The sequence below is a fragment of the Meriones unguiculatus genome, chromosome 3 (assembly GCF_030254825.1).
Source record: "Meriones unguiculatus strain TT.TT164.6M chromosome 3, Bangor_MerUng_6.1, whole genome shotgun sequence".
In the NCBI taxonomy this organism is placed as follows: Eukaryota; Metazoa; Chordata; class Mammalia; order Rodentia; family Muridae; genus Meriones; species Meriones unguiculatus.
In genome coordinates this window covers 34,308,102-34,329,377 of record NC_083351.1, presented here as the reverse complement: position 1 = coordinate 34,329,377, position 21,276 = coordinate 34,308,102, and the positions used below count along the sequence as shown (strand labels likewise).

The window sequence follows — 21,276 nt, the reverse complement described above, 5'->3', positions numbered from 1 at the left end:
TCACTGTCTCAGCCATTTGCTATCTCTGCTACTTCACTCTTTATGGTCATTCTCAATGTTTCGAAATCCCAAATTTCTTTGGTTTTGTCCCTGTCTTAGAGCATCTTTGAGCCCAGCAATATTACTAGGTCTACTCTCTTCTATTCTCTTAATCCCTGCAGGTCTTAGTCATGCCATGGATGTAAGCACTTGGCAAACACCTCAAAGACTATCTATTACTTGCTTTTGTCTCCACAACCTACTATTTAGTTCTACACAATGTAGAGTTTTCTAGGCTTGTTTCCTGACTTGTTTTCCTACCTCTGCTTTTCCCTTCTGTGGTCTGTTCTCAAGACTTATATCATCAAGAGTTACAAAAACATAAGCCCAGTTTTTTGTTTTGTTGTTGTTTTTATTTTTTCGAGACAGGGTTTCTCTGTGTAGCCTTGACTGTCCTGAACCCACTTTGTAAACCAGGCTGTCCTCGAACTCACAGAGATCTGCTTGCCTCTGCCTCCCAGAGTACTGGGATTACAAATGTGCGTCACCGTGCCCAGCTTTCATAAGCCCAATTTTTAATATATATAAAATCGAGTCATTAAAAAGGAAAGTCTTTAATCACTGCCTTGCTTGAAATATTTGATAGGCTTCTATATATTTAAAATAGGATCTACATATTTTTACCCATGTTCTATCAAACTCCACTGCTGTAGCCCATTTTCTTGGTTTACATAACTGCTTTCATATTCTGGATTCAGGTTTTTGTACTTGTTCAACTTCCAAATGGAAAAGAGAGGGTCTTTTCCTCTCTTCAGTTGGATTATTCAGATTCATTCATGTTTTCGTTTAGCTTCACTGACCTTTCCATGACCACTTTGTTTGCATGGTTTCCCTTCTTACCCAACAACCACTCTATGCTTTATTGTTTGATTTATGTGTGTGTCATATGTAACTTTCAGAAAGTATTTACTTGTGAGTTTATTGTCTGACTAACACTAGATTGAACATGCATTTATAAGTGCAGGAATGGTACTTGTCCTCTTACTAGGAGAAGAATTTTTTCTCCTTTTAGTTTTAACTTGTTTACTCCTCTGTTCAGGTTTAATTGTAAAAGAACAGGGTAGACTGCTCTCACGGTGTCAAGTGCAGCTAAGAATGCTAAAGACACTCAAGAAAACTTCTTACCTCTTTTGTTTTAAAGGGATGGATAAAAAAAGCTTCCATATTTTTAAAGTTGGGGGTGGGTATGCCTGTAATTGCAGATTGATATTTTTTGATGTTTTTGACCCTTCAGATCTGGAATACAATATAATGCAACTCAGGCACAACTCATATTACAAGAATCTCAGCTTTTGAAAATGATTTTAAAAGTGTGTGAAATGAAGTCTATTAACCTAAGGCTTTCTTCCAACTTCCTAGGATGTGATCCCTGTTCATTATTATTTAATACCTCCACCAACAAAGACTAAGAATGGCAGCAAAGATAAAGAAAAGGATTCAGAAAAAGAGAAAGATTTGAAAGAAGAGTTTACTGAAGCATTACGAGATCTTAAAATTCAGTGGATGACAAAGTAGGTTGGTTTTAGTACTGGATTTCAATCCTTGAGTCTTTTGGCAACTAATAACTTTTGTGTGTGTATAGACTTTACTCAAAATTGTTAACTGAATGAGAAAACTACAGGTTTTAAAACTTTTCCTATTTTTATACTTTATATTTTTGACAATAAAATGTGTAAAATTTTTGTTCTAATTTGCTTCAGAAGAGAATTTTATTGGAGGACATAAAAAAGAAAAAAAATACCTTTTCTTTCCAAATATCACCGTTGCTTTTGTTATCTGTTGTCTCTCTGTTTGAGCATATAGGAGTGTATGTGGTTATGTACTTTTCCAGTTAATTTTGTTGTCGACACTTCCTTTGTCATTTAATAGTTTTTTTCAGTGACTGTATAATTTATTATACTATTAATGCAGTATAACATATTTAATAACTTATTTAGAACATATGTTTATAGCTTTTCTCTTTTTGTGTGATGACCCTTTCTCATACATACAGTTTTAACTTTATTTTCTTATTTGTTTGGTTTTGGTTGTTTGAGACAGTGTTTGGTTTATCCCAGGTGGCCAAAATTTACTTGTTGGACAAGAATGACCTTGAATTCTTAATCATCCAATCTCCCAAAGGCTGGAATAACAGTCATATACCAGCATACCTGGCCTAGTGGACATACTTTTAAAATTCCTGTCAGATAGTATAGTCTAATTGTTAGTTTAGATGATTTTAAAATTTATCTTGATATCTTTTTCAAATTGGCTTCTGGTATGAATATAAGATCACTGTACAGGGTAGAAAAAGCTGTTGTTGCTGGCAGTTGAGCTGTTACCTGTTGTTCTCAACATTCTTAATTAGAATGTTAGGCCGTTCTTACCAGCTTAAACTTTTTAACGTGAAAGATACTCTTTTCTTACTTATCACTGCTTTCCTTAAGTTTATTCTTAGGCTTTTAGCTTACCGTTTAACACAAAACTTTTCTTCTGCATAGTTGAGTTAGTTGCTCTTTCCTATGTTGTTTTCTTTTACTGATGATTTACTGGGAGAGTCCTCTTTAGCAGACTTTATGTATACATCCTTTTGGGTATGTGGCCTGGCTCACTGCACACACATATACACTCACATTTTTTTTTAAAATGTGCAAGTACTACTACAGACCACTGCCTTTTCCCTTCCAGATCTTGATTTAGACTGGTACCACCAAGATACAGTCTTTATGTGCCTTACTTTCCAGTAAGAAAAACTAGCTGTACCATTCTTTATTCTACACATACTCCTTCTTACTGATTAGTGGAGGCTTAGTTCCACCTTATAAAGACCGCAGGTACCCTCAGCTCATGTGCTCAGCTCATAAGCTGGAGAGATAGATAGCTCAGGAGTTAAGAGAGCATGTGCTGCTCTTCCAGAGGACCAGAGTTTGGATCAAACTATCTGGAGCTCCCAACTCCATGGATTTTTTTTTTTTTTTTGACACCCTCTTCTATCCTTTGTGGACACACAAATACAAGTGACAGACATCCACACAAATGCATACTTACCCATTGTTAAAAACTTAAACAATTAGAAAGAAGGAGTTCTCATCCATGAAGCTGTGGTTGTCACTTAGATAAATGCATATGGTTTCCCCACTGCTCCAGAGCCTGGGCTTAGATATTACGTTGGTGAGACAGAATTTTTTTTTTTTTTTAATGACAGCTTATAATGTCTTTAAAGAACTTACTTCATCTGAGCAAGACAATCTATAAATTTCAACTGAAGACCTCGTGAACAGTGAAGTGGGGAGAGGATTTAAAAAAAAAAAGAACTAACAAAATCTCAGAGAAATGTGAGATCTCAGAGGGTTCTAAAGTACATATAGTGGTGTACTGGGAGAAAGAGGGAAGGATGAGAAAGTAGCTGAAGAAATAATGGCTGAAAACCCGTATTTATTGAAAAACATAAATTTATACATCAAGGTCCCCTAGTAAACTCTAAGAACAGTAAATACAAAGAAGTATTATAACAGAGCTGTCACTTGTCCACCACATAGGATTTTAATCAACCACAGACTGTCTACAACAATGACCCCATGAGATGATAATCTGAAAATGTTCTATTGCCTTGATGTTAAGAGCCTCATAGTGTCATTGTTGAAGTGTTTATGGTAGTATAAACCTGCAGTATTTCCACTGTGAAAGTATAACACATAAGTTATGTACACCACAAAATTATCACCAAGTGACCATGTTACCAGCTTGCATATGTACTGTTATGTATGTACTGTATTATGCTTCACATTTTAGAGAGTCCTTAAACTTACTTCAACAAGCTTCTTACAATGCAGGCAGAAGCCTTATACATCTTCTTTTTTTTTTTTAATTTGTTCTTCTCTCATGTATTATACCCAACAGCAGTTTCCTCACCATCCTCTCTTCCCATTCCCTCCCTTGCACCTGCCCTCTACTCCATCCACTTCTCTTTTTTTCCTTTGGAAAGGCAAGGCCTCCCAGGGATATCAAACTAATCATAGCATATCAAGTTGCAATAACACTGGGCAAGAGGCAACCCAGTAGGAGTGAAAGGGTCCCTAAAACAGGCAGAGGAGTCAGAGACAGCTGTCTCTGCTCCTACTGTGAATAGTCCCATAAGAACACTGAGCTATACAACCATGATATATATTTATGCAGAACCCTTCAGGCTCCATGATTGTTAGTTCAATCTCTTTGAGAGTCTGTGGGACAAGGTTAGTTGAGTCTGTGCGTGTGTGTGTGTGTGTGTGTGTGTGTGTGTGGTATTCTTGTCCCCTTTGGCTCCTATAATTCTTCCTCCCACTTTTCTGCAGGATTCCCTGAGCTCTGTCTACTTTTGGCAGTGGGAATCTGCATCTGTTTCCATCAGTTGCCGAGTGAAGCCTTTCTGGTGATATTGGGCTAGATGTCAATCTATGAGAACAGTGGAATATCGCATGGGGGTGCCTCTCATGACATGTGTCTCAAGCTGGACCCGTCCGTCGTTGGTTGGCCAATCCCACAAGTTCTGTGCCACCTTTACCCCAGCATATCTTGCAGGCAGCACAGATTGTAGGTTAAAGGTTTTGGGGCTTGGTTGTTGTCACCATCCCTACACTGGAATCCTTGGTTGTTTACAAAAGATGCTTGCTCATTCAGGTGTTGTATTCCCCATTCCTAGCAACCTTTGTTCACTAGAGTCACCCTGGTGGATTTCTGGGAGTTTCCCTTGTACGAGGTTTCTACATTTCCAGTACGCACCGCCAGTTCCACTCATCTCTCCTCGTACTGTATCCCTCCACCTCCCCCACCTCATCACTCCTGTGTTCATCTCCACCCTCCCCAAGTCCACCCACAAAATCTTTCCCCTTTCCAGAGATATCCAGGTGCCGCCTCTTGAGCTCTTGTTACTTAGCCTCTCTGGGTGTGGATTTTAAAGAATAAATCTCTTTATGATGTCTCCTGAGTGCTTCAAGAGGCCACATGGATTGATTAGCCTATTCTTTCCAGGTTTGTATATATACATAGAAGTGTTCATAGAAGTGTTCTGAAATATTACTCATTGCCAAAATGTAGAAATAAACCAAGTGTTCAGTAGCTGGTGAATAATAAAGTATATTTTAACGTCCACACATTAAAAAAACATTAACGCTATCAGACATTAAAAAAAGGACTGGTACATGTTATTACTTAAAAAACATTGTGCTAAATGAAGTAGCTAGTCACAAAAGACCACCTCTTAATGTCCAGTTCAGAAACCTCTGTAGTGACAAAAGTAGGTTATTGGTTGCTTAGCGTTAGGGAATATAAGTTTCTAGGAAGGTTTTGATAGCTAGATGCACTTTAACCACTGGTGTATCTCTAGTCCCTTAGTTTTGTTTTTAGAACATGAATTTTCAGTCTGGTGAAACATTTAAGACTGAATGTAGCTGATGCAAAGGTGTTGGAAATCTAAACATAACATTCACAAAGCCAGATGAGCATGGCTGTTCAGAAACAAAAGGAGACAAAACAACGGAAAAGGATGTTGATCCAGAACGTGTTTTAGAAGAAATTGATAGATTTAGCAAAGGTCTCTTGTAGAATTTATGAAAACTGGAAATGATTCTGTCTGTGATTAAGCTGTAGAACATACTGGTTTCCCCCAGGCACATTGGCGCACGCCTGTAATCCTAGCACTTGGGGAGGCAGTTGGAGGCCAGCCTGGTCTACAAAGTGAGTCAGGACAGCCAGGGCTACACGGAGAAACCCTGTCTCAAAAACCAAAGAGAGACACACACACAGACAAAATATACTAGTTTTTCTTTTGTATGATTGGAGGAAAAGAAAGAAGGAAGCAGGCTCTGGTTTGTTCTTTGTACTAAGGTGGAGAGTGTAAATGGCCTTTATTGAAATATTTCACTATAAAAAAATTCTTGCAAATCTTATTTTTATATTCTATGAGATTTTGAATATTTTTAGTGAATTCCCAGACGTGGTCTATCTGTACTTCTAGTTGTTTATTTATTACTTGGATGTTAATGTGGGTTATTTTTTATCCTAATAAATACAATCAGAAAGAATTGACATAGTTTATTCAGCTTCCCCATTTAGGAACATAGTGTTTCTCTTCATTTAAGAGTTTATTTTTAATTGTATGTGTATTTATGTGTGAATATGGATTTGTGAGTAAGTGTAGTACCCTTGGTGGCCAGGAGAATTTATTGTATATCTTGGAGCTGATACTCTAGGTAGTTGTTAGCTATATAACATGGGTCTTGGTCCTCTTTAAGAGCAATATGAGTTCTTAACCACTAAGCCATGTTGATGTATACTTTCATCTGAATGTTTTATAGAACTCTAACTAAAGTAATTTTCAGGTGTGTATATTATATGTAACTAGTCTTTATTACTAAATTATACTTATGAAATATTTTAATGACTAGAACTGTAAAACAATGTTTTTTTTACATTTTTTAATTTTATGTGCATTATTATAAAGATGTCAAATCCCTTGGAATTGGAGCTACAGACTGTTGTGCTCTTAACCACTAAGCCATCTCTCCAGCCCCTAAAACAGTGTTAAATCTTTTAACAGAAATTTGCTTTAAATTGAAAATCTCTAATTTGTCTCTTTTACACAGGCTGGACTCTAGTGACATTTACAATGAATTAAAAGAAACATATCCTGCGTACCTTCCTCTGTATGTTGCACGGCTTCATCAATTGGATGCTGAAAAGGTTGGATATACTTGTTTTTTAAAAATTTGGTTTTTGTATAATAGAAACTAATGTTTGTATCTTTTAAGCAAAGGTGCATCTCTCTCTGCCTTTTCTCCCTGACTACTGAAAATGAATCTCCCACAATTGAATATGTCATTAAGATAATCGTTAAGAACTGGCCACAGCCAGAAGTGGTGGCACATGCCATTAATCCCAGCACCCAGGGAGACAAAGGCAGGCAGATCTCTGTGATTTAGAGGCCAACCTGGTCTACAAAGTGAGTCCAGGACAGTCAAGGCTACACAGAGAAACCCTGTCTCAAAAAACCGAAAAAAAGAACTGGCCACTACTGAGTTGTAGTAGCAGTAATTGTGTGAAAACAGTACTTGCCTGGTTAAGGAAATTATAGTACTGGAAAAAGTATAAGGTCTGAATTTTGGCCTTAGTCTAAAGGATGAGTTGTCCTGGACAGCTGGAAATCTAAACACCTTCTATAACTACTTTATTACTAAAGGGGTTATTTTTGTTTTGTTTTTTAAAGATTTATTTATTATTTATGCAGTATTCTGCCTGCATGTGTGCCTGCCTGCCAGAAGAGGGCACCAGATGTCATATTAGATAGTTATGAGCCACCATGTTGTTGCTGGGAATTAAACTTGGGATCTTTGGAAGTGCAGTTAATCTCTGAGCTATCTCTCCAGCCCTATTACCGAAGTTTTTATAATAATGCCAGATTGCCTTAACACGAGCCATAGGCCAGCTGTTATTCCTGTTAATGGAAGTAGAAACATAATGGTTATCATCAGTTAAAAATCATGAAGGTTTGGAATGAACTAGAAGGAGGTCTCTCAAAAACAGCTTGACAAAAGAGAAAATTACTAAGTAGACCATCCATGGTGGTCATAATTTTAGTCTTGATTATAATCTTTATTTCCTCTTATTTTAGTGATTGTTTAGAAAGATTTTGCTTATGAATGAAGTTTTGTGGAATTTAAAATATTTTTTTTCATGTGGCATGGTATAAAATAGAGATTGTTATCACTAAAATCTTTTATGCTACAAAGGAATTTCCCTTGATTAAAAAAAAAACCCTTGTTTAAAAAATTTTGATAAATTTTATATATTTGTTTATTTTCAGTTTTGAAGTATAGACTTAGGTTACGGACGCACCTGAGCCTGTTTTTCAGGGATACTGGAAATTGTAAAAATCACATTAAAACATAGCACAGAGTTCACAGAGGCCTACAAGGAAGTGATATAGTGTACTTTCATGGCTGGGACAGTAGAAATGAAAATGTTTTAATGCACTTATTGATACACCTTTGTTTTCTACCCAGGAGCGAATGAAAAGACTTAATGAAATTGTCGACGCTGCCAATGCTGTTATCTCTCACATCGATCAGACCGCTCTAGCAGTTTACATTGCAATGAAGACTGACCCCAGGCCTGATGCAGCTACTATAAAAAAGTACCTAACCAGTAAATAATCTTTCTTGCATCTCATTTCTTAGTTACTTGTTTAAAAACTAGGGACTAGTTTTGAGGATTTTTTATTTTTGTTGTAATATGCTTAAAATCAAGACGGACAGTTTATTCATTCTTCCTCAGAAATGTCATAATTTTCTTCAGCCTTTTAAAACACAGCCCAAGGAAATAGTTTGCTTAATCGCCACCAATTACTCTACAGGTGGAATAGCTTCATAGTTCTGATCAAACAGTGCCGCCCTTGGTAGGATATATATATTGGATGGGTAGAGAAGACATTGCCTCAAGAAATTCACTTCTAAGTTATTTACTGACCAATAGCATAAAAAACAAAATCTAGTTCTTAATGCCTCATGAAATAAATGAAATGAGGGTAAAGCTTTTTGGCTTTAATTTTATGGAGGAGATTTGGAATTAATATTGGAGAGGAGTACAGAGGAGCTTTTATAGTTTGGCTTTTGTACAGCTTGATGCTCTGTGTGCGCGGACCTTCAGTGCCTGTTGTGGTTCAGTCTCTTCACTCTTCTGTGGGCTCCTACCGTTACCTTTTACTAGCTCTCCCAAATCACAGTTTTCTTACGTTGTATGGGTTCCTTTCAACACGGGGCTCATTAACTTGCCAGGTTCTTACTATCCTAATTATTTCATAGTTGTAGCTGGTAAACCAGACTACCTAAAAGAAATACTATTTTCTTTAAAAGTTCTATGTTCTACATAAAATATTGGATGCAAAACTGCTAGAACTCTTTGTGTTACATTTTAGTCATAGTTTTGTTTTAGGAATCATTGTAAAAGTAGTAGTTTTCAAGTGGAATAAAACTTAGTAAAATAGCTTTATAGTCCATGGTTAGTAGTACCCTTTCATATTTTCCAGATGTGTAATTTTTAAAACTTTTTATTTGGATGCTATTTTTTAATTTTAGTAATATTAGAAAGTGTATGTGCTATTTATTAAATGGTGATCATGTACAGGGAATTTTGATTATTTTAAATGCATGGTCCTCCAGACACTGTAAAATAGAATATTTGCTTAGCTCTCAGGAGAGAGGAAAGTGAAGCTTACAGAGAATGAATGGCTTGCCTGTAATGCTGTAACAGGAAGTGGGAAAACCAGCATTCACACCTTTGGAGATCTACCTTCAAAGCCTGTGCTTTTTCTTTTTCTTTCTATCTTTACCTTATTTCCCTTTTCTTAAGAAGATGAGCAGCACTGATTTTTATCTCAAAGGAAACAAAGGAGCTGCTTAAGTGTGTTTCTTGCCTCTGCCTCTGAGTGTCAAGAGACTCCCTTCTCCAGGCCTGACGGTCCTGAAAAAACACAGCTTTATCTCACTATCCTCTGTAACTCTACTCAGTGAAAAGACACAGCCTTTGTCATATTCCTGCCAGGCTCCTGGTTTGTTGCAAGGCTGGTTTGCACCGCTGTCCTACTTCCTTAAAGCCAGTATTTGTCCTGATACAGGAGAAACTGACAGTGACATGTTAAGCTATTTTCCTTGCCCTACATTACCTTCCCTGTCCCCTCTGCCTTCTAAAATGTGTTATTACATCATATAGTTTGTAAAGTAATAGAATTTCTGGAAGGTACAGATGGCGCAACTGTTTCATGTAGAGCAGCAAGGACCCAGGCTCAGTTCCCAGCACCCATATGTCAACTCAAACCGTCTGTAACTTCCATTCCAGGGGTATCTAACATCCTTTCTTGAACTCTGCAGACACTCATACACATAAAAAATCTTTTAAAGTAGTAATAGAATCTTCTCAAGTTCAGGTATATATAAAATAAGATAGGACTCATTTTGAGATTTTAGTAAGTAATAAGGCCCATTTATTTTTCCTACTATTTTGGCCATTGCTTTCTAAATTTTAATAACTACAGGAGAAATAACTCCAGGTTAAAGGGAGTCAGATGTATATTAGTCTTTTTTTCCCCCCTTTAGTTGAAGTTTTTCTGTGCTTTGAAAAACTCCCAACACTGACTTTAAATGGCTATCAAAAATAATAATAATAATAGGGAAGTAGCTGGTGAAGAATGTAGTTCTAGAGATTTTGAAATAACTAGGTTAAGCCTATAAAAAGACCAACACACACACACATCATACTTTCTTAGATGTCTCTTTTCCATGCAGAGTTCCTTTTGTTTAAATCACTTTTATAAAAAGTGGCAAGATTGCTTGCCACATCTGTTAGCACATGCCTTTATTCCCAGCATGCAGAAGGCAGAGGCAGGTGGCTCTCTGTGAGTTAAGACCAGCCAGGTCTACACAGTGAGACCCTATCTTTAAAGAGATGGAGAGGAGAAAGAGAGGTGGAGACAGATAGAAATGCTGTTTTATAATCATGATCTTTATCTGTTTTATGATCTTTTTCAGTGATCTGTTAAAAATTTTAGTTTCTTGTTTGGCCATTAGGATTAATCATTTCCTAAAATGTGGCTACAATGGCCATGATGGGATAACCAGTTTTGATCAGAACATGTTTATTGAGCAGGTATATGTAAATTATCATTAAGAAGTGCTTTAGAAAGTAACAAGACTTCCTGTTGAGAAAACTTGATCTAATTCAAAAGATTAAATTGGCAGATTTAATCTTGAGTGTATATCTTTAGTCCCAGCACTCAGGAAGTAAAGGCAGGTTGATATCCATGAGTCAAGGCAAGCCTTGTCTACATGGTGAATTCCAGGACGACCAGAGCTGTATAATGAGACCCTGTCTTAAAAATACAAAACAATAACAAAAAAATTCCAGGTGGGATGTACTATAGTAAATATTTTTATAAATATTTAAAATTTTAAAAGCCTGTAGAAAGGAAGTCTGACTCTTATTCTGAATGGGCAAAGCTTCACAGCTTAACAAGTTATTCAGACTGAACAAGTCAGTACTAAGGTAGAAAAGAGGAAGAAAATATTTCTGTATATGAGATTTCGATGATTTCATCAGAGGATGCCAAAACTTTGAGAAATGTGTCCTGTTGGTAACTTAATTTATTCTGACAGGCATAGATCACCAGCTTCTCCCTCATCCCCAAAAGCCCTTCCTAAGTAGCTGTAACCAGTCAGTTGGGTTAATAACTACCCTTATTGATTCAGTCTGTTCCAAAGCACTCCTCTTCTCCACAATGAGGACAGTTGTTCTACCTGACTCTTAGAGCTGTCCTAAAGCAGAAAAGAATGGTACCAGGCATTTGATGCCGTGCAGTAAGTGAGCAGGACAGTAGATGCCTCAAGAAGGAACCCAAAGTTTGCTGTTCTGTGTCTGGATTAGCTAAAGCAGTGTCCAGGCATTTCCACATAGAAGAGGAAGGGTAGTTCTTTAAACCTTGGATGTGCTTGCTGACTGGTGGAATTCAGGGCAACCTAGAACCCAGACAGGAGAGTAATGGAGCCCTCTTTGGAGTCAGAGGATTACAAAGATTAGAATTAAATTGAAGAGGACCTCAAAGCTTGGGATGTGGAGTTTATGCTGAGAGACTACTTAAAATAATTAAAACTGGGACCTGGAGGAATCATTTGTGTTTTAGTATAATCTACTGAGGGAGGCAGACATGTGGGATAGCAAATTAATGAGTTTTGCCAAGCGTTGTGTGATTAAATGAACCGATGAGTGAGGTGTGCTATGGCCCATCAAATTCTGCCTTCATTTATATGTTGAGAGGTACAGGCGTGGTACTAAACTAACCTGGTGAATAAAGCCGTTGCCACAAGAAATACTGAATAAGTAACTGACCTGAACTGGAGGGCTGAGAGGACAGTGTAGCACTGCTACCACTTCACGGTTCAGGCTGACAACTGAAAATGGTAAAAGGACGAGGTGGCCAAAGAGAGAATGAGCATTTTGCCCCATGTCAAGCACTGCCTTCCCATCCCTATGGCTCTATGGAATAAAACTGTATATCGAGCCATTCTGGTGACACCATAGGATAGCTAGATATGAGTTTGTGAAACCCCTGACTTGTGGTTGTATGTCAGTTCAGAAATAAAAAAGGAAACTTTTATTGTTCTTGGTAATAAACTAGGGTATCTTATGGACTAGTTTTATTTTCACTGGAGATGATGTTGAGGCTATCTTCTTAGATGACCTCACAAAATCAAATGGTCTTGGAGCTCTTGAGAACATCGAGTCTGGAACTGTATGTTAACACCAGCATTTTATGCTCCCTTTCTGCAGTTCCAGGGACCTGTTCAAGTTAATACTCCCTCTCAGCATGCAGAGCTAGTAAGCCTCAGAGCCCCAAGTTGCTGAATTGGTAACTGTCCACCTGCTTCTTGTGAATCCAGTGCATTTCACACATTGCACGTTTTACTATGGGTCCTTCAGAGTTGGTCTTCTTGTTAAACTGGTCATCTTCCCACAGCCATGTACCTTGTGGTCATTTTCTCAGCATTTTAAGCATTTGTTTTCACACATCTCTGGCATGAACTGGAAATAATGCCTCAAGTAAGCTCAGTAATGTTCCTTGGAGTGGAAGTTACTAATACTGAACAGTAATGGATAAGTGTCTAGTCTATGCCAGGCATGGACGTAGGCACTAGAAAAAAATCTTTACATTCCCAGAGGAAGACAATTTACCCTAGAAACTGAGCACAGATCACAGAACCAGACAGCTCAACTTGGGAGTCCTACATCTGATACTTTCTAACTGGAGGCCATGATCAAGAACTCGATCTCTTTGTCCTTCAGCTTTCTCCTATGCAAAATAGGAGTATTTTATTCATAGACTTGCTTTTGGGTTTGTTTATTTTGTGTTTGTGTATGGGTGTACACATGTCATAATGTGCCTGTAGAGGTCGGAAGAGAGCTTAAAGCAGTCAATTCTCTTCCTCCGCTTGGTTGGTTCCCAGAATTGGATTCAGGTCGTTAGATTTGGTGGCAAGCACTGTTACTCACTGAGCCATCTTACTTTTCCCATAAAACTGTTTTGACTATAAGTGAATTCATATGGTTAAGTGCTAAAGCAGTTATTGGTGCACTCAGAGTAAACATGATATTTGCTTGATTTAATATATGATATCATTTGTGGATACAAAAACCTTGTCTTTCTATACATTACATATAGATATATATATAATTACTGTTTTTAAATGTAAAGACTTAAAAGATACTGACCTTATTAAAATGTGTATGCTGAGAAAAGAACTGGATAATCTTTCAAACTCTTCGTTACTGTGGCATTCTGCATCAGCCAAGCACAGTTACCCTAACTCATTTCACCTGTATGTATGATGAATCTTTTGATGCTTACTAATAACAGTCTCATTTGATGTGTAACACAAACATGTACAAGGATATACAAAATTTATGCATGGTAAGTCTTAGAGAAAAGAACGTGTGCACTAAAAATGAAATCATCCCTTGGAAATACTTTTAATTGACAGGTGGAAAAATTTTTTTATTTACTCTCCAGTGATATGGACAAGCAGAAATCCACCTTGGTAGATGCCCTCTGCAGGAAAGGATGTGCTCTGGCAGACCACCTTCTTCATGTACACCCTCACAATGGGGCAGCAGCTGGAGATGCAGAAGGAAAGGAAGACGAAGGAGAAAGTACCTTGGAGACTCTGTCGGAAACCTTTTGGGAAACTACAAAGTGGACAGATCTTTTTGACACTAAGGTAACTTACTCTTCTGTTGTTGGTCTTAGTACAGCTCTTAATATAATGATCTTGATCTCTCAGGTCTTCTTGTGCTCTGACTGCCAAAGAGAAAGAAGTTGATGCTACACTCTGAAGAAGATGCATTTTAGCTTAAGTACCTTGCTTTTGTCCTACCTGTTTTAATATGTTTAACAATAATTTTGAAAACAATTTGAGGACATTTATGGTAGCCTTTTAAGAGAGTTATAGAGGAAGCCAAAACTGATGTAAAAATGGTCCTCTTTCCTCCCTGCGTATTTTTTACGCTAATTTTTAGGGTAAAGTGTGCTCTTTATATATTATTATTTACTTTCTTCAAAACTCTGTAATTTCTACATATCTCAGGTTTTAGCTACCAATTTCTTTTTTTAATTTTATGTGCATTGGTGTCTTGCCTGCATGTATGTCTGCGTGAGGATATTGGATCCTGGATTTATAGACAGTTGTAACCTGCCATGTGGGTGCTTAGAATTGAACCTGGGTCCTCTGAAAGAGCAGCCAGTGTTCTCAAATGCTGAGCCATCTTTCTAGCCCCTAGCTACCAGTTTTAAACAAATATTTGGAAAAGCAAAGTTAAATTTTTTTTTTGGATTTGGGTTCTAAAAAACTTACATCAAATTCCTTTTGTCTGTCTATAGTACAATTATATAACTGTAGGTTTTTATTAATATTGTTGGAGAAGAAAAAGTAGATGAGTTCTCACTCAGAAATTATCAATCACTGGGTCTCAGGATTAGCTATGGTAATTCTTAACTGAAAACAAAACTAGGAAAAATATTTTTCTTGTTTGTAGTTCCCCTATAGACCAGGATTAATGGTTTAAAGTGGATTTTAGTAGCCTATGACTTATCATTATTTATTTCCTGTGTAATTATTTTATGTAATTATTTGCCCTTAAAAGACATTTTTTTTAAAAAATTTCCGTGGTACAATATATTCAATTTAAAAGCTACACATTCAGGGGCTGGAGAGATGGCTCAGTCAGTAAATTGCGTGTCACACAGCTATGAGGACCTGAGTTCAGTCCCCTGCATCAGTATAGAAAGCCAAGTACTATGACATGTACCAGTAATTGCAGAGCTGGGGTGGCAAAGATATGATGGTCTGTGGGGCCAATAAGATGGCCAAGTCACCCTTAAAAAAGATGGAGAGCAATGAGAAAGATATCCTGTGTATCCTGTGTTGACTTCTGCCTCTGTGTACACACAAGAAAAGCTATGTGTCTGTAAAAGCCTTATTTTGTTGTTAAAGCTATATGCCTTAAAATATACATACTCCATTGATAATCTTTATTTTGTTTTATATCATAGGTTTTGACATTTGCATATAAACATGCATTAGTAAATAAGATGTATGGGAGAGGCCTCAAGTTTGCAACTAAACTCGTAGAAGAAAAACCAACAAAAGAAAACTGGAAAAATTGTATTCAAGTGAGTAATTATGCTGCATATCACTGCCATACTACATAGTGACAAGAGCATTCAGGGGGGGAAACCTGTGGTCATTATAAAACATTACTTAACTTATTATGGCCCATTGTTACTATTACTAAAGCAATATGAGTTATAATAAATGCATGAGAGACCATCGGTAGCCATCAAAATTTCTAAAACAGTGTCACTGCTATTTAGAGATCCTTATTAACCTTGAATGTTTTCAGCAAGGGCAAAATGAATTAAGTACTTTCTGTTGTTAAAAGAAATCATTTTTGAAGGAAGCATTCCTTCTTAATGTGTATTGTTTTGGTTCTAATGTGGTTGAATTTGTGGAGTTTCTATTTTACTTTTTGTCTGAGGTGATTTCCACCTTTGTTAGTTTACTATATATCACATATACAAAGTAAAACTTGTTGGAGCTTTCTTCGTGAGTTAGTTTGAGATGATAGGAAGAGAAATGATAGTAATGTCATCTTGTTTTCTGTCTACCTTTGTCAGTCACTCTGAATAGTTAGACAGTTTGAGTCCTTTGGATCTTGACTAGACTAAGAGAATTCTTTCTGGAGTTCCTATCATTGTTTCTATGTTCTTATACCCCTGTGATAAGATTGTAGTTTGCTAGGAAGGACAGTCTGTTGGTGGACGGATTAATGGATGACAGACTGAGAAAAGGAAGGTTCTGTCTTGTGGTGCTATAGTGCTATTACTAAATTAGGAATTTTGGGCTTGGAACTGTCACCTCCTTTACTAAATGCTCTCTTTTATTGTAGCTGATGAAATTACTTGGATGGACCCATTGTGCGTCTTTTACTGAGAACTGGCTTCCCATCATGTATCCTCCTGATTATTGTGTCTTCTAAAATAAGAACCAAGACTAAATTTCCAAAAAGAAAATTTTATAGTGAACAGATATATGAACAAATGTGTGACATTTTTAGTCTAACTAATGCATGTTTTCATCCACTATCCAATACTGATCATTAAAACTATATATATTTATCAGAGAACTCGATGGCGTGTGGCTTAATACATGAAATCTAGACCTCTGACATCATGCTGTTTTCCTAGTCCTCCCACACCTGGCAAGGGCAAGGCATATCCTGTTTGCCAGCCTCAGCTGGATGCAGCTATTCACATGCATGAGAGATTTTCATCTTTTAACTGTAAAATGTCAAATCCTGTTTTTTATTTTATAAATGAAAAAGGTTAAAACATGCTCAATTTTTTCCAAGTATATAAAGGCCTTTAAAAAGCTACATTAGATGTAGCTAAATTATTTATTTGACTAAAAATTAGGAGAATATCATTTCCAGAGCTTGTTGGGTGTAGTTTTTTTTTTTTTTTTTTTTTTTGTTTTGGTTTTTTATTTTTTTATTTTTATTTTTTCCTAAAAAATTCAAATAACTTGGGGGGCCATAAGCACATGGCTGTTGATGGAGGACACGTGTTACAGAAGTCTTCACTAAGGAGTCCTAACAGACAAGTTGTTTTTACCGCCTCCTCAAGTACATAGCATCAGAATGAGTTAAAATCTCCTGTGTCAGTGCCAGACAGCTGACTTTATCTGGTATTGTAAAGATATACACAGTATGTTTATAATGTTGAAATCATGTAAAACACATGAATAAATGTACAAAACCACAGGCACAGTACACCATATGCACTCTGATACCTTAATTGCTTTTATAAATAATAAAAGTAAATATTGAAGCTCCTTAAGATTGTTCTTAATTTTTCATAAATCAAATTTGGGGTTAGAACATAACAATGTATTAAATCTATAGGCCAAAAAGTTAGATAATTTATTTTATAATGTTTCTTATGGGTTTTCAGTTGTTTGAACATATTTACAGTGCTTATCATTTGTTTAATTTTTTTTTAATCTTTCTGTCTAGTATCCATAGCTTTATAAAATATACAGACAAAAGTAGACAATATTAAAAGGTCTAGAGTTAATCTGTTAGCAAAGTGTGTTTTTGTGCTCACGTTTTTGTATAATCTTGTTCTTTTGGGTTACTGCCATAAGAGTTAATCTTGTTTACTCATTTGTAACTGTTTTCTTTTAGCTGACAAAAACATGAGAGCTTTATGAAAAATAGAATTATGCTTTAAAATGCTTTGCATGCAGTCTCTACAGGATCTTATGTTAGAGTACAGTACCCATGCGTGGATAGCTACAAGCATGAGCTCTCAACATTGCATGTGTTTTCAGATGTGCACATCAGGCATACACATCTAGTCTCAGCTCAGTAACAGAATTGAAAGGCTCAGAAATATTAGGGCGCTTTCCAAAGATCACTGCAGAGTGACCTATTACTAATTTCAGAATCTGTTCTGCCAGCCAGGTCCTGCTCCTTCCACAGAAGTACCTGGGGAGAGGTCAGTAAACCGTGGCCGTTGAGCTGTTTTTGTAGTTTTGTTGGTACAGTTCTGTAGCTGGGACAGTAAAGGTGCTGCCATGACATCTGCTCTTTCTGTCTGTGTTATACTGTGCTTCTTGAGAACAGATGAACTCAGGTAAGCTCTAGACTCGAACGTGTCCTCTAACCAGTAGAAATCTAAGAAAAGATTCAAGGATGAGATGACTGAAAGTCATTGTGGCGAATGCTTGCACTACTCACACCAAAAAATAAAACTGAAGAACTAGAGAAAGTAACTTCCTAAAGAGCTGCAGAGTATGGCTTGGGATTACTTCCAGAGGACATTTCCAGTACAAGCAGTTTGTCATCATGAACTTCCTTCTCCTTAGTACTGTTATCTGCATCTTAGAAATATGTATTCTTCACCTTTGAATAGGCCAGTCCTGTCCTTAGACACACAAGACTTAAGCTTCCGTTGTGGTGCCCAGTACCCTAAAGAGTAGGCAAGAGGCTGGATAACTTGACGCCCACCTGCCCTTGCAGTGTAACCTTCCTGCAGGCACTCAGTCCTTTCCGTTGATCACTGTGTCCGTGAGAATGTGTGCATTCAGTGTGCTACTCACGTTCAGAAACTGCTTAGTTGAGTTACCTGCAGCTTTTGTGTCATGTTTTCTTCTCTGCTCTTTCAATAAGCCAGGACTTGAAAATACCTGAGCCTTCACCTTCTGCGTGTAGGATATAAGAAGATTGAATGTAGGGAGGTAGGTGAGGGAGCCAAAACCTTTCAGATGAATTTCATTTTGAAGAATATAAAGTCGTATATAAGCTAGACTTGAGTCTGAACATGTATACCCAGAGAAAGGAAGACATGAGTACTGCTCTGTGAGTGAGGGACGTTTGGGGCAGCATTTTTTCCTGACAGAATTTCCCACTGCCCTCCTGATCCTCTGGATCTACCAGCTATGGCCTGATGGGAGCTTTGCTCTTACAAAGTACTGGCTACTCCCTGGTGCTGGTTTAATTTATCTAGAACCCCCAATTCAGTGAGAAGCAGTCCTGATGAGACTTAACAAGCTATGGGCAGATGGCAGTAGGAGAGAACTCTCCGTTTCAGTGGACTAGGGGAAGAGTATGGGGGAAAAGAGGGAAGGAGGGTGGAACTGGGGAAGGGGCTTCGATCGGGATTGTATGATGAATAAATTGTTAAGAAAAATAAATTTTAAAAAGGACTTTAAGTTAGTTGAAATCCTGTAGGGATGGGAGGCCAGGAGGCTGTTCAGCGTCTGGTGTCGTAGTTGAGCAATGGTGGCTCTGTGATAGACTGTGTACTAGGCACCAGGCAGTAGTTTGTTTATTTAACTATAGTCAATCCAGCCTCTGTAGAAATATTTCTGTCCAGTTACAGAAGAGTGTTGTGGATATAAACATGGTTTTGTTTTGATCCCAGGTGTAAGATACTGCACTGATTTCATTAGCAGCAGACTGTTTGCTTCATGCGGGCTCTGAGAGGGGCTCTTTGCCAGCTGCAGATAGATAGCTGCAGCTGAGGACTGTGAGAAGGGAATAAGGACCAGAGAGCAGAGGGAGGGGAGGTTCTGAGAAAATAGGGCTGCTGGTGCTCCCACCTACTGCCCCTGGTTGCTGTTGATGCAGTTTGACAAGAAGAAGTCAAAGATACCCTGAAACAAAGATTGGACTTGCCCCAAGTAACCTGATGACCCTAACCAGCAGGAAGTAGCTAAGAGAGAACTACTCACCATCTCCCCACTAACCTTGTTGTTCCCCTACCTGCTATTGGAGTGTTGGAAGGGGTTGGAGTAGAGAAGGGAGGAAGAGGCATTAAGAAACGTAAAAACTCTTTTTTAAGGTAATGCTCCAGAATATTGTGGAATTTGAGTCCTACCCTGGAAATACAAATAAAATACATTTGTAAGTCCATGAAGATATTTAGAGGACAGGATCCCATTGCTATAAATTTTACTTCTCTACATTATATAGGGAGCATTTGAGAAGAAATTAGGCTCCATTTGATAGAAGTGCTTTTTTCTTTTAACTTTATTTGTGTGGCATGTGTACACACATACATAGAGGTCAAAGGACAGCTAGTGGGGACTGATTCTCATCCATCTATGGTTTGTGGAGATTGAACTTGAGGCCATTAGGCTTGGAGGCAAGCCCAAGCCATGTCACCAGCCCCTAGCACAACCTGTTTTTAAACATTTGTCCATTTGTAGTCAGTTTCCATTCCCGCCCTTTTCCTGAACAAGCCGTGTCCTGCTTCTTGTCACTACCCTTTGAGTTTACTACAGTGTTCTAAAAGTGGGATGCCCGAACCCAAGATCCTTTCAGTCTTCTTTAGTGCAGTATTCTTGAGTTAAATGCACACTGTAGGATGGCTCCGTGCTGTGTGTCACTGCTGGTTCTTTTTAATACATAAACATTCTTCATTCTGTTTATCTGCTCACCAATTGGGGGGTATTTGTATTTACTTTATGATAAATATTTTAGAACAAAGTTGCTGTTTCTTCTTCTTTTTTTAATGTAAGAAACTTTCAAATTGTTTTCCAACATGACTATTTAAATTTCTTACTGGCTAAGTGAGTCATGGGTTTCTGAGGGCTTTTTGTTGTGGTACTTTTGTTTTTCATCCTTCTCAGTGTTTAATAAACTTTTAAAACTAGGTAGTGGTTGTGTTATCTGTTCGTGGTTTTAGTCCAGATTACCACAATAAATAGTGTACTTATTAGATATGTGTCGCCTCTTTGGTGAAGCCTCTTCCAAAATTTAATCTTTTTTTTTCTTTCTGTGTTGTTTAGTTCTTTTTGTATTTGACACATAAAGTGCTGTATTGTGTAGGTATACATTTTATAAATTTTCTGCTAGAAAAATTTAAAAAGCAAAGATTTTGAAATTAGTATGGTCCAATTGCATGATTTATTTTATATTTTATTTTAGGCAGAGTATCACTATGTAATCCTGACTGGCCTAGAACTCACTGTGTAGACCAGGCTAGCTGGAGATTTCCTACCTCTGCCTCCTAAGTGCTAATATTAAAGGTGTATGCCACCACATTTGCTGCAGAATACCTTTTTAAATTTATAAGTTATGCTTTAACTATCATTTCTGAGATCTTTGTTTAATCCATAGTTATAAAAATTTTTACCTTATTGTATTTTACACCTTTTATAATTATTGGTGCTTATATTTCACTGTATGTTGCTCTTTGATTAGCTTATGAAATTAACCAGTATTCAGGAGTTTGTTATGTAGGTGTGTACAAGGTTTATTCTTGCATTGGTGGTTTACTGTCCCATTGAATGACCATAGCACCTTTGTCAGAATTGGTTGACTGTGTGGTAGTGTATTTCAGAATTTTATTCTGTTCCATTGACCCCACCACCACCACCATGACTATCCCATGGCTCTTTCATGCTCAGTTACTGAAATTCACACTGAGAAACCAATGATTTCCAGACTGATTACTTCTACCCATACTCAACAGAGAAGCAACAGCAAGTAAAACTGTTCAGTAGAGTTCTCAGAAAAATACCCTGTACCTGCCACACATTGTACAGTTACCAAAAACACTGTCCTTGCCTAGGTTTCTTCTGTGTGGCTTGATCCTGTAACTTTTGTATCCTAAAG

General features: G+C 37.4%; 1 protein-coding gene across 4 annotated transcripts in view; it reads left to right on the top strand.

Annotated features, from left to right (window-relative positions):
• The window catches only part of Tpp2 (tripeptidyl peptidase 2), a 74,204-nt gene extending 57,214 nt beyond the window's left edge, over positions 1-16,990 (top strand). For 3 of the 4 annotated variants that reach the window (XM_060379837.1, XM_060379836.1, XM_060379835.1), the window contains 6 exons: positions 1,399-1,550; positions 6,639-6,735; positions 8,055-8,185; positions 13,607-13,814; positions 15,146-15,265; positions 16,042-16,990. In XM_060379837.1, coding sequence (XP_060235820.1) covers positions 1,399-1,550; positions 6,639-6,735; positions 8,055-8,185; positions 13,607-13,814; positions 15,146-15,265; positions 16,042-16,131 — 798 coding nt within the window. In that variant the 3' untranslated portion in view covers positions 16,132-16,990. Of the gene's footprint in view, positions 1-1,398; positions 1,551-6,638; positions 6,736-8,054; positions 8,197-13,606; positions 13,815-15,145; positions 15,266-16,041 lie in introns of those variants that run through there. The other variant, XM_060379838.1, reaches the window with a different exon arrangement.
• Positions 16,991-21,276: the final 4,286 nt, after the last annotated feature.